This window comes from Rhinolophus ferrumequinum, chromosome 8, assembly GCF_004115265.2.
Source record: "Rhinolophus ferrumequinum isolate MPI-CBG mRhiFer1 chromosome 8, mRhiFer1_v1.p, whole genome shotgun sequence".
NCBI lineage: Eukaryota > Metazoa > Chordata > Mammalia > Chiroptera > Rhinolophidae > Rhinolophus > Rhinolophus ferrumequinum.
In genome coordinates, this window is record NC_046291.1 from 10,179,551 (window position 1) to 10,192,007 (window position 12,457).

The window sequence follows — 12,457 nt, forward strand, 5'->3', positions numbered from 1 at the left end:
GAACATCCCCAGGCGCGGGACGCGGAGAGTAAGGTGCCTGGGTGCAGGAGACGCGGTCAACACACACCCTCTTCCTGGAAAATAGCCCTCACGTCCTGCCACGTCGAACACGGAGCACACCGCGCAGGACGAGGGCCTGTCTTCAAAACCAGAACAAGGCGGAGGCACCACTGAGTCAGCAGTGAGAGGAAGGAGTGTGGAAACTGGTCCCCACGTGGAGGGAATGACCTTCTGTCTGTGACAGAAAATGAGGCAGAAGGGCCACTGCCCTTGTTGACCTGCATTCAACAAGGTCAATCTGCTGGTGAATCGAGACTCCCTGGGGCCACCGGACGGCCGGTCAGGCAGCTGTGAGCAGTGTGGGAGGACAACAGGGCACCTGCTTTCAGTTAGCATGGACTGGGGGCTTGGGGGAGGGACCCCATGGGCACTAATGCCCAACTGGACCACGGTCGATCCAGAAGCCGTGCCTCCTCAATGGTTGTCAAATCTGTAAAGCCGTCTTCGCCTCATTTCTTCTTCTGGTGAGAGACGAAACCCGTAGGGTGGGGGGCTATTTCTGCTGTTTCCTGTAAAGAGAAAGCACGAGCAAAAATCAAACACTGTTCTGACATTTACAAAGCTGTGTCCTAGGATCCCAAGAGGGAAAAAGAGAAACAATGGCTTGGGGGTCATCTTTATTTCAGCACAAAACAGAAATATGACAAACATATTTCAACTTTCGCTTTCAATACTAAGTTTCAACATCAAGGAAATATTTTTAGTGTGGTCCAGTCTATGAACCTAGTTTGACTCATTCCGAAGCCTCTTGCCAATCCTCCCAATTTACTTTTTCTTCCACCGTGCTCCATCATTGAACTTCCCTAATATCTCAAGGGCTTAGTTTACTTTTTTTTAATGCTCAGAGGTAAGTTGTCACTATCTCTAACTTCCCCACCAAGTGTGCTGATTGGTTTCTCCTTTGGGCCCTCCGTTTTTCTCCCTCTAACCTGCGCCTCCTCCCAGCCAGTGGGAATCACGCCGGCCTGAACTGCACATGCACCCACAGGGCATCAGGGACCGTGGGGCAGGGGCTGCATTACCATAATGGCCCCTATCTGGGCAGGCCGACAAAATTGCAGGCACAGTATTTGAAGATCATATGAAGGACAATGGAAATCAGTACTGAAAAGGATTTCTTGGGGCTGCAAACATACCAAAAATATAATTTACAATGATCTAAGCACTTCAATCATTACATAAAAACAAACAAAAAAAAACTCTCCAAAACCAACAACAACACTTCCAGGCATTGTGGGGAGTAATGAAGAAATGAAAACAGACGGCTGTGGACCTCAAGGCACCAACAAACTAGTGCAACGAGAGAGCTTCAACACCCTGCATGAGGCAGCTGACAGGGCTTCACTGACAGACGTGACAGCAGCAGGCTTACTTGTAGGCACATGGACCTCAAAGGTCGTACCTTTCCACTTCTGTGCCTTCGCTGGCCCTGTTAACTCATTCTCAAAGGCCCTCTCCCACCACCTCCATCAACCAAAAGTCTTACTCATTTTCCCACGCCCCATCCAGGTCACACGGCCTTCTGGCCACTCCAGATGGGAGAGCTCTCTCCCGATTCAAGCTCTTCAGCTTCCAGCACCTTCCTGTTGGTAGCCCTCATGCAACAGTCACCACACCCTGCCAGGGAGGGCAGCCACCCGGTCCCACCTCTTCTCTCTCCTACTAGGATTATAAGCTTTCAGTGGCAGGAGCATCTCTGACGTTTCATGCTGCTCGCAGTGCCGGGTACAGTCCTGGACATATAGTAGCTGTTCAATAAACACACGGGCTGACTCCGATGACTTATCATTTCCAAGGGTATATGTTACAGCCAGACAGCTACAGTCAACCTCACCCACTGAGATTCTGACACGACCGGCGGGGGGAGGGGCAAATACTCTGGAAGCATTAGCCTCCCTGGGAACGGTGGGTGGGCAGGGGGGTTCGAGCCAGGAGGGAAAGCAAGGGAGCAGTGGGTCCCTCCTGCTCACTCTCTAACTGTGGTACCTTATCAAAGAGGTTTACAGGTAACACAGCGACATAACAATTGTTAAGGATCTGATGCAAAGATAGGAGAAGTGGTGTGAAACTGAGTCAGTCTGCTGCTCAATCTGGAACTGGAATTTCAGTTGTCAGACAATGAGAGATTTTTCAAAGGCGGTCCAAGGTAACGCTTTGTGTTGCCTCCCCTCCGTGATGGAGAGCCCGGTGCTTACACAGATCTGGTTCTTCTCTCCTTCTGAGACCATGGGAGAATTACGCCTCCGGACGCCCTGTGTCCCCTCCTGACCAGAAAACCCAGAATTGAACTGGGCAGGCCTCGCCCCACACTCACTCCTGCTGGGAAAAGGCTACCTCACAGTTTTTCTGATAGGGTGAAGTGTATATCAATTTATCAACTTTCATTAAAGATGATGTTCAAAAATATATTATAGGCTTATGAGACTTTCACCATAAACATTTTATGAATACTATAAGATTAAAAGTTTTACTGGATGTGGCTTTTGCCATACATATTTGTGAAGAAAATTCTCTTTGTTCAAAGAGGTAAATGGTTTGAAATTATAGAGAAACTCATGAATCCTATTACCATTAGTTTATTGCTTGAAATTGTTCTGTGTTGTAAAATCCAAGTCTCGCTTTTCCTTTAACAGTTGTTTTTGACAAGACTATTCCTAACTGGACGTCTGAGCGCAGGCCAGGATGTGACCCCCATTCCAACTGGGCAGGGAACTATTAGGACCAGCTACGTGCAGGGGCAGAAGCAAGCTCAATGGGACATGGTGACTCTGGGCTTCAGGGCACAAACCCACGGCGGCCGAAAGAGTGCTCAGACACCCAAGGGGAATCCCAGTGTCCAAAAGAAAAAGTCTGAGAATGACTGTTTTCCCCAAGGGAAATGCAGGCAGGAATTAGAAGAGGCCCACTTTGAAGGTTCCTGGGCAGCGGCTCAGAAAACGAGCCGCTAGCACAAATGCTCCCCCCACCCCCACCCTGCAGGGCATTCGAGGAGAACCAGGGCTGAGCCAGCAGAAGAAACACCACACGTCGGAGTAGAAAACTCACAGCGAGAGAGGAACAATAATCACTCTGTCGCTCATATAGCGCTGCTAAGGTGCTCTATTCCAATTAGCTTTCATTTCCAATTTTATGACCCCCATTTTGCAGATGAGGAAACCGAGGCTCAGAGAATGTCAGGGACCCACGTAAGGTCACAAAGCTAGCATGGGGTGAAGAAACACTTGAAGCTTGGGCTGCTGACTGCAATTCTGGTTCTCATTCCACAAGGCCACAGGACCATCCATCACTTCCAACGCACTGAGTATGTCAAACGTCACACCCTTTCACCATCCCCCACTCCCCTTGCTAAAACCCCGAGTGTCTGTCCCTTTTCTTCATGTATACGTGGGGAGCTCACTAGTATGTGAAAAAGAAGATCCAGCCTAAACCTTCAACTCAGGGAACTCCGCTACCATCACAGACGTGACTACAAAGATTCCACACTGGGTCCACTGGGTACTAGAGTGGCTGGGCTCCCAGGGCCACCAGGGGGCCTTGGGTGTAACAGCACAACAACAGGAACGAAAGCAGTGCTCAGTCTGTGACCAGGCCTGATTGTATGGGTATTTTAAACCCTTTACACTCAGTGTTGCAGGTAAAACAAAGTCCCCCTCCTATCTGAAGAATGACTTCAATGCTTCATTTCAGGCTCTGAACACTACACTGTTCTTAATCTTTCTGGGAAAGTTTTTAAGTGTAAATTAATCGTTGATATTTTGAAGACAATGACATATTTGATGTCAGCCATTCATGCACACCATTTGTCACGTCTATGCTTTGGGTGAGTGCCACACTAGGAACCAGGCCTCCGGCTGCTCCAGCTAAGTTTCAGCTAGGCTCTGTCTTCCAATTTCCTACCTTTTCATTTATTTTTTTTTAAACTTGTTTCTGTATTTTCTATTTTGTGACATAATCCATTACTTCTCTTTATAACCTCCAGGATCCTCTGCAGGCATTTCTCGAGGGGTCTTAGAAATGTATTTTTGATTTGTACTTATATTTGTTAAGCACATGGGAAAGATCTAGACTGGGCTCAGCTGGGTGGTGAGAGGAGACGAGGGGCCCTGGGGTGTAATGGAAACATGTTGGCAGGGAATTGGGAAATGCCGCCAGCCCTGCCTGGAACCAGAGGGGTCACCCAGGCAAGTCATTTTAGCAGGCTTGAGTTGGTTCACCTGTGAGGGGACACTGCTGAACAATGTCACTGCCAGCCAGGGACCTTCCTAGGACTCTGGAGTTTGACGGCCTTGGATTAAATCCCAACTTCTCTACTTTCTAGCTACACGTCCTTGATCAAGTAGGTTACCTTAACTTGGCCTTAGTTTCCTTATCTGTAAAATGGAAATAGTAAGGGCAGGTCCTTCCTTGAATTGTCGAGAGGGTGAGGAGAGTTCACAGTTATAAAATGCTGAGTACCAGGTGTGTAGTAAATGCCTGATGAGCGTTGGATGTTATGGTTTTGAATCTCTAATGTCACCACAAATCACATGTTAAATGTCAACTTGTTAGTATCTTTAACTAACTCTGACAGATACAAAGTAAAATGACAAAAGCAGTGACTTATTAAAAGATAGAGTTCAACTCTGTTTGAAGACCATTTACCAGGGTTTTGTACAAAATGTGGAGTTGCTATTATGATACAGTATTTTCCTTTTAAGAAATAGACACAAAAAAAAGTAATCAACACCCCCCCCCCCCCCCCCCCCCGTTAGCAGCACACTTTTGAAACATGGAGGAGCCTTTCTGTCATTGGGAAAACTGGAGAGTCCAGCCAAGACCTTTTTTTCTGCGCTGAGTTAAACCATGCATTGAACGTTTACTGGTCTGGGTGAAACAACCCTGCTCTGAGAACAGAATATTAGTATTTATGAGCCTTGCCTCTGTGTTCCTGTACATGGAAGTCAGCCCTCAATTTTACTCAAAGAAACAGCGAGCATGCCTCAGAGAACCTCAGGAACAGTTCAAGATGATTTAGCTCAATTATAGCACCAATAGTGAGATCATAAGATTTATTGATCCGTGGTTCTTGATGGAAAAATGTTCAGTTCTCTACCCTTATGTATAATGCAGTAACCTCTTCATTTTACATCTAAGGGAGGAGAAGCAATTTCATCCAGATAAGAATTGCTAAAAAGAACACCAAGTGTTGATGGCCATCTGCCCTACTGTTCACCACCCTTGTAAATAGAGATGTTTAATTTGCTGGTATTCATAGATCCTGCTCGTGATCTGATGAACACTCTTTACCATCTGGTGAAATTATACTAAAGTGAAGTCACAGGATGACACATCTTTCCTTTAAATTAGGGAGCTAAAAAGGCAATCACATTTTTTCATATACTTTTTTTAAAAAAACAGGAGACCTCTAAACAAATCACCAGTGTTCTCTGAGATTTCTATTGTCAAATGAGGGCAGCAGCATGGGACCTGCATTCCCTCTTTTGAAATGTTACTTTACTAGAATTCCATAAATTACAAAGCTTCCCAAAAAACTCCCATCTTCTGAAAAGATGGCTGGTAAGTCATTTACTGATGAAGATGGAAAAGGACTGGAAGAAATTCAAGTACAATTATTTAGCAAGACATTCTCTGAAAAGTGGAGGTACTTAAGGACAATACAACCACTTTACTTTTTAGCCATTTGTTATAACTATCTATCGATATACCTATCTATATCTATCTATCATCTAAAAATAGTTTGAAATTCACCTAAAATCTCATAACTTTCATATAAATGGAAGTTTAATTATGGTTTACAAGAAAGGTAACATTTAGATGTAATTTTAGAGAGAAAAAGTCACTTTCTACTCCTTAATCAATCAAGTCGGCAACAGTGGGGGTTTTTAAATTTCTGAAACAAAATCTGGAATGTCAAAATAAGAAGCTTTGAAATAGAGTTCACACCAGCTGCTACTTTACCTGTTGTACTTTTCTCCCTGTTCTGGTTGGTTGATTTGGGGAACATATGACCTAAAATCAACACGATATAATCCAGTTAGCAATTCGAATAACCTAAAGTATTGAAGCCACTGTGTCAGATCTAGTGTTTCCTGCAATACAGACAACATACGGTCTGATCTCCAGAAAAAAAAAGAGGAAGTGAAGGGAGAGACAGTGAACGTTAGCTGGGCAACTGCTACAGGCTCACCCTCCTTACTCTTCCCTCCTTTTTAGAAAGCACACGCAACTTGGTTAACATTGTGGGGACAGAGCCAGGAGTGCAGTTTCCAGGCTCTCGCCCTCACGTGGAAAGGTGCTCACTCGGGTAGTAAATGGCCATCAACTGTGATTGGATGGCCATCAGCTGTGGCTAGTTGGCCGTCAGCTGTAACCAGTGAGCCATTGGCCACTAATATAACTGCTGTGGCTACTCTAGCAGCAAATGGGGGCAAGCAAGAAGATGGTGGCTGAGCTAGCAAGAGCGGATTGCAGCTAGCAAGTGAGGTTGGGTGGCAGAGAGAAGTGGACAGCAGGTTGCGGATCATGTGGCTGCTGCTTCCTGTGTCTCTAACCCAGCCGCCAGCGAGATTATAGTGGTATGACTCCCCTATCTACGGCTCAGTGGGCGTTCCTTTTTGGTCTCACCATGTCCTACATTCTTAAGTGGGACCAGAGACCCCGCATGACAAGCGTTCATGAACTGAACATGTGGGACCAACAGCCAGCTCAAAATACAGAATATTTCCAGGGCTCAAAAGCCTCCACGTGCTCCCTCCCAGTCCCTACGACCACGCCCAAGAGTACCCACAATCCTGACTTCTAAGAGGGCAGATTATTTGTCTCCTTTTGTCCATGAATGCATTCATACAACATGTACCTTTTGTGAGTGGCTTCATTTTGCCTTATGTTTGTGAGATTCATCTGTATCATTATTATGTGGTTTTTAGTCTACTTATCCTTCCCAGCAGAATTTCCTTGTCTGTTTTACAGGTGGAGACACGGAGGCTGAAAGATTTCATGTATTTGCCAAGGCCATACAGCTGGTCAGTGGCTGGGTCAAGATTCAAACCCAGATCCCTTTCTACACTGCTCCAGACATGCGGTGCGCGAGTCCTTTTCCTTAATCCCCAACCAGGATCTGTAAACCTGAACACTATTATTGCCTCAGTCGTGATCTGGAGACAGGATCTGTTCTGAAAGCAGCAGGAACAACTTCCCTTCTGCCTTAGATAACGCCTGCTGCAAACAGCAAGATTGTTTTGGAAAATTGAAAGTATCAGGGATTTGGATCTCCTTTGACAAGGTATACGTTTTAGTAATAGCCCCAGCTGCAAACGTCAGCCTTTGAAGTTAACTATCGGGTATTTTTTAAACACAGGACAGCTTATGGCCTCTTACAGGCATTCTCGATGTGCTCTCTCTCTCCTTGAGCTGGAGGAGCGGCAAGAAGGAAGGAGAGACGAGGACTGGAGTGTCCTCTTCTCACTCGGAAGCACTGTAACGCGGAGTTTGAAGAAAAACACAAATGGATCTAGACTTTTTTTTTTTTTTAAGTGTGTTTTTCCAGGACCCATCAGTTCCAAGTCAAGTAGTTGTTTCAATCTAGTTGTGGAGGGCACAGCTCACATGTGGGAATCAAACCGGCAACCTTAGTACTCTGAGCACTGTGCTCTAACCAACTGAGCTAACCGGCCGGCCCCGGATGCAGATTTTAATACTAAAGGATGTTTCTATTTTTCAAATCGATTTGTCTTAAATCCTTTGAAAGCTGTCATCACTTTATCAAGAGGGATTTTTAAGGACAGTAGGAATGATTTTCAGACACCCTATACATACATTTCATGATGCCTTAAGATGTTTAAAATTTTCCTTGATCCAAAACAGAATACTGGAAACTGAAAAGAGGTTGACTGTCTCCAAGAATCCCCGCCCTGTTCCATATCCTTTGTGGCTGAAGTTTTTTTTTTCAATGCACGGTCATCTAGGGATATTCAATGGACGGATGTATGAAAACTCTCGGGAAGCTGGACGCAGGGCTCCTGGGGGCAGAGTCATCCTTCCCTTCTGCGCTCTCACTGCCTAGTGCACACAAGGGGCCCTGCAAGCCTGGGACAGGCCCTATGGACCTTGTCTGGAGGCGCAGCTTTGAGAACATCTCTTACAACAGAAAACAGAAAACTGAAGGGTGAATAAAGAAGTCACACGTGGAGAGGGAGTTTTGATCAAAAACACATACAGACGGTCCGACTTTCAACGGTTTGACTTGGGAATTTTAACTTTATGGTGATGCAAAAGCGATATGCATAATAAATTACATAAGTTATCCAATACTTTGTTATAGAATAGGTTTTGTTAGATGGTTTTGTCCAACTGTAGGATACTGTAAGTGTTCTGAACACGTTTAAGTTAGGCTAGGCTGAGCTACGGTGTTCGGCAGGTGTGGGGACAGAGTCCCAGAGAGTAGTTTCCAGGCTCTCGGCCTCACGTGGAAAGGTGCTGGCTCAGGCAGTAAATGGCCATCTACTGTGAGTGGGTGGCCCTCAGCTGTGGCCAGTTGGCCGTCAGCTGTAACCAGTGAGCCAGTGGCCACTCATATAACTGCCGCGACTGTGCTGGTTGGTGAGTCGAGTCGAGGGGAGTCGGTCGGTTGGCAGAAAAGCGGACAGCAGGTCGCACGTCGTGTGAATCCAGCCTCCAGTGAGACTATAGTGGTATGACTCCCCTACCTATGGCTCCGTGGGTGTTCCTTTTTGGCCTCGCCACACCCTGCGTTCTTATGTGGGGAGCGGGAGCTGAGACCCCGCGCGACACCCTGCACGACAGCAGGTGTGGTGTATTACATGCATTTTCGACTTATGGTGGGCTTATCGGGAGGTCACCCCCATCATAAGCTGGGGGCATCTGTATATGTGACTATGGACAATGTAAGGAAAAGGATGAGAATCCTTCGGAATATTAAAATCCCACATTCGTCTCAGAAGCTCTAGGGCCACGTGGTCCCCGGCCTCTCCTGATGTTTCCGATTGAGATTCCACACCTGCCTGCATCTGGGGCCTCCTGCATTTTTGCTGGACTCCACTCCAGGGACCCTCAGGCCTTAGAGGATTCCCGAGATCCAAAGGACTGCCTGCTCCAGCCCCCGGACTCCTTAGGCCTTTGCCAGGTCTGACCTGCGGCCCTTCTCTCTCTGGCGAGGAGGCCCGCCACGGCGAGGTGAAGGTGGGGCCACGGTGGGGGAAGGACAGGCCGGGAGGGACATCAAGGTGCCTTCTGGGCGCCTGGATACAAGTCCCACTGCCAACCTCCTCCTCCTTCTTGATCTTAGCACTTTCTTTGAGTAAGTTTTAATTTCATTATTTTAAATAAAGGAGAGAGGGTAGTGGGTAAGAGAGTATTTAAACTATAATAAATTGAGCTTAAAAAGATAAAAAAAATTGCCTCCTCCCGAGACACACTGGGTTCCGGCCCTACGCGGGCCTTGTGCAACGGCATTCATCCGAAACAGTGGCTGCAGCTGGACTCTCCCCTTCCTGGCTTTTGGCAGCACCGGCCCTAGGAGCAGTTTCCATCAAACAGCAGGAGTCAGAGATGGGGTTCTGGCAGCTTCTGTAGCTCAAATGTAAGAGGTCTGGGCAAAGCCAGAGATGCTATGAACGGGACAGGTGCCCAGCTTGCTGCTGGGGTCTTCACATGTTAGCATGCGTAGTGATGGAGATCTTGTGAAAAATGCAGATTACTGGGTCCCACTGTCAGAGAGACTTGTGCAGCAAGTGGTGGTCGGAGCCTGGGCAGCTGCATTTTAAGGAGCACCCAGGTGACGCTGTCACAGACAATGTATCAAATCATGGAGCAAGGCTGTGGAGCACGAACACACTTGTGATGTGGGTTTGCACCCTGGCCCCACCAGGACCCTGGACAAGTCCCTTCTCCTCCCTGGATGGACAGTTTACACCTCCGCACAGACGTGCAAGATGCCGGGGCTGTGCTTCCCTGTGAGTGTCAGGGGCGCCTGCTCTGGAGGACCCTGCCTCCGTGAGGCAGCCTGGCCATCAGAGGGCAGGCCATGCTGAGCTCCTTGGCAACGTCTCCGAAGTCTTTCGGTCTAATTCGGTGCTCCTGGCCCCTGTCACCGACATGTTGAATAAACTTTATTTGGAATAATTTTAGGTTTACAGGAAAGTGACAAAGACAATGGACCGTTCCATCCCAATGCTAACATCTGACATTGTCACGGTACAGCTGTCAACACTAAGGAGCCACCTACAGGGGTGGACGCATTACCATTAACTGAAATCCAGACTTCATTTGGAATCTACCAGTTTTTCCACTAATATCCTTTTTCGGTTCCAGTGTCCAGCAGCACTGGTAGGTGTCACGTGTCCTTAGTCTCTTCCAGGCTGGGGTAGTTTCTCAGGCTTTTCTTGTTCGCCATGACCTTGACCATCTTGAGGAGGACCAGCCAGGTCGCCCGGAAACGGTCTCTCAGTTTGGTTTGTCTCCTGAGTAGACTGGGGCTGTGGCTTGGGGGAAGAAGACCACAGAGGTGAAGTGGCCTTCTCATCACCTCCTGCCAGGGCTTTTTGCTGCTCAAAGGACTCATCGCTGATGATCTGACCCTGGGCACTTGGTTAAGCAGTGTTTGCCGGGTTTCTCTACGTTTAAACTTTCTTGATGAGTTCCGAGGGAATAAAGCTTTCAACCCTTGCCACCACAAGTTACGGGGATGAAATGAAGAGGTAGCAGTGGGTACCTCTCGTAGGCTTTGTGGCTTCCTGTTTGGGGATGAGCAGGATAAGCTGGGGTGTCCCTGACCCTCGGGGCCCTGAGTTCCAGGTGAAGTGGTCCTCGAACACTGGTGGAGCATGAATGGTTTGAGAGCGTTTCCGACTCAACAGGCCTGGCTTGGAGCCCAGGCCTCTGTATTTTTAATGAGCTCCCAAGTAACTGCGACCTACGCTAACTTTTGAGAACCACTGAGCTATGGCTCAACTTTTTCTGTTGACGGAATAGCTCTACTCTGGGTTTCATTTTATTTACACTTGCCAGCAGGTGGAACCAGAGGCCCAGGACACTGAGTCAGCTGAAGAAAATGAGGATGAATTCCAGCCAACAAAGCATTCTGCACCGTAAGCAGAATTAGCGGTATTCTGAAACAGATGGGCTCCTACAGAAGCCCCTGCACCGAATATTACGGGGTTGTTTATTGCCTAGATGGTCTGGAACCTGGGCATTATTTGCCAGCATCGAGTAGTTTCTACATTCTATCAGATGTCTTCCAGAGCAGACGGACTGACAAGGCAGTGGGACAGAGAGAGAGAGATGGTTATGGATACAGATGTGGACATAGACATTTTAACCATTTATAGACATTCTAAACTCGGAATTTACTCTTACTATTGTGCAGACAGCCTTGCATAGCTGAGTGGTTTTACTTGAATGATCTGTCACTCTAACTCCAAATTAGAAGAGAGAAACAGATACAATCTGTGGTAATAAGACAACTAATTCTGGATACAGTAGTGCTAAAAAATGATTTACTTTAAACTTAACCAAAATGGTTCTGTCTACTGGTTCACATTTTCACCTAAACTCCCACTTATACTTGTCCCCAATCCCTTTTCCTTCTGCCCCTTCTTGCACTAGCCCAGCAGAATATCAAAGAGGGAGGACGTGAGATAGAGAAGGGCCATCCAGGGTTCATTTGGACCGTGTCTGTCGCAGTTTGTTCAGAGTGTATAGGGCCAGGACTTACAAACTGCGTGTTCCGTGAGATCTGGGACTCTGCAAAGGCCTTCAGCACCCATGGTTCCTCCCTGGAGAATCTCTTTAATTCCTTAGCCAATGAGCCCAGACCCTTCACTGCTGCTGTCCTGGTCAGCCCAGACTCAGAGAGGCCATGGAGGTGTTTCTGAAATTGGCAGCTTGATAACCGGTGGTCTGTCTGCCTCTAATGCTGTACAGACCCCCAGCGACCTAAGGGACACACAAGTGTGCTTCATGGTGGATGAGGCCCTGCCCGAGGTGGTAGGTTCCTAACTGCCTGGGACAGAAGACCCCACCCTCCCAGGGGTAAAATGCCAGTCACATAGTCCACCCTCTCTCATGCACAGAGTAGGTCCTCCACTCAGAAACAACAAAATCCCCAACGCTATGCTTTTTGCCCAGGCTCTCAAATCCCCTCTTCAGACAGAGGTAGAGAGAAACACTGTTGGGGACATTTTGATCTGTCTCATTGTTTTCTCACTCAATGCGACCGAATTTCAAATCAGAGACACCCCAGTTTCTAGCTCTTTAAGCAAAGGCCCAAGATAATGTTTTCACTGACTTTTGAAACCATATACCGTTTCAAGTTAGCCCACATTTCTCTCAGAAATCTCAATCTCAATTCCTTGAAAACACCCTTTCACATTTGGGCATG

The 12,457-nt window shown here is 47.2% G+C and overlaps 1 protein-coding gene across 1 annotated transcript in view; it reads right to left on the reverse strand.

The window, feature by feature from the left end:
* Positions 1–280: 280 nt before the first annotated feature.
* RHBDD1 (rhomboid domain containing 1) overlaps positions 281–12,457 on the reverse strand; it is a 115,496-nt gene continuing 103,319 nt past the window's right edge. The window contains exon 7 of the mRNA XM_033112868.1: positions 281–569. Coding sequence (XP_032968759.1) covers positions 475–569 — 95 coding nt within the window. The 3' untranslated portion in view covers positions 281–474. The remainder of the gene's footprint in view (positions 570–12,457) is intronic.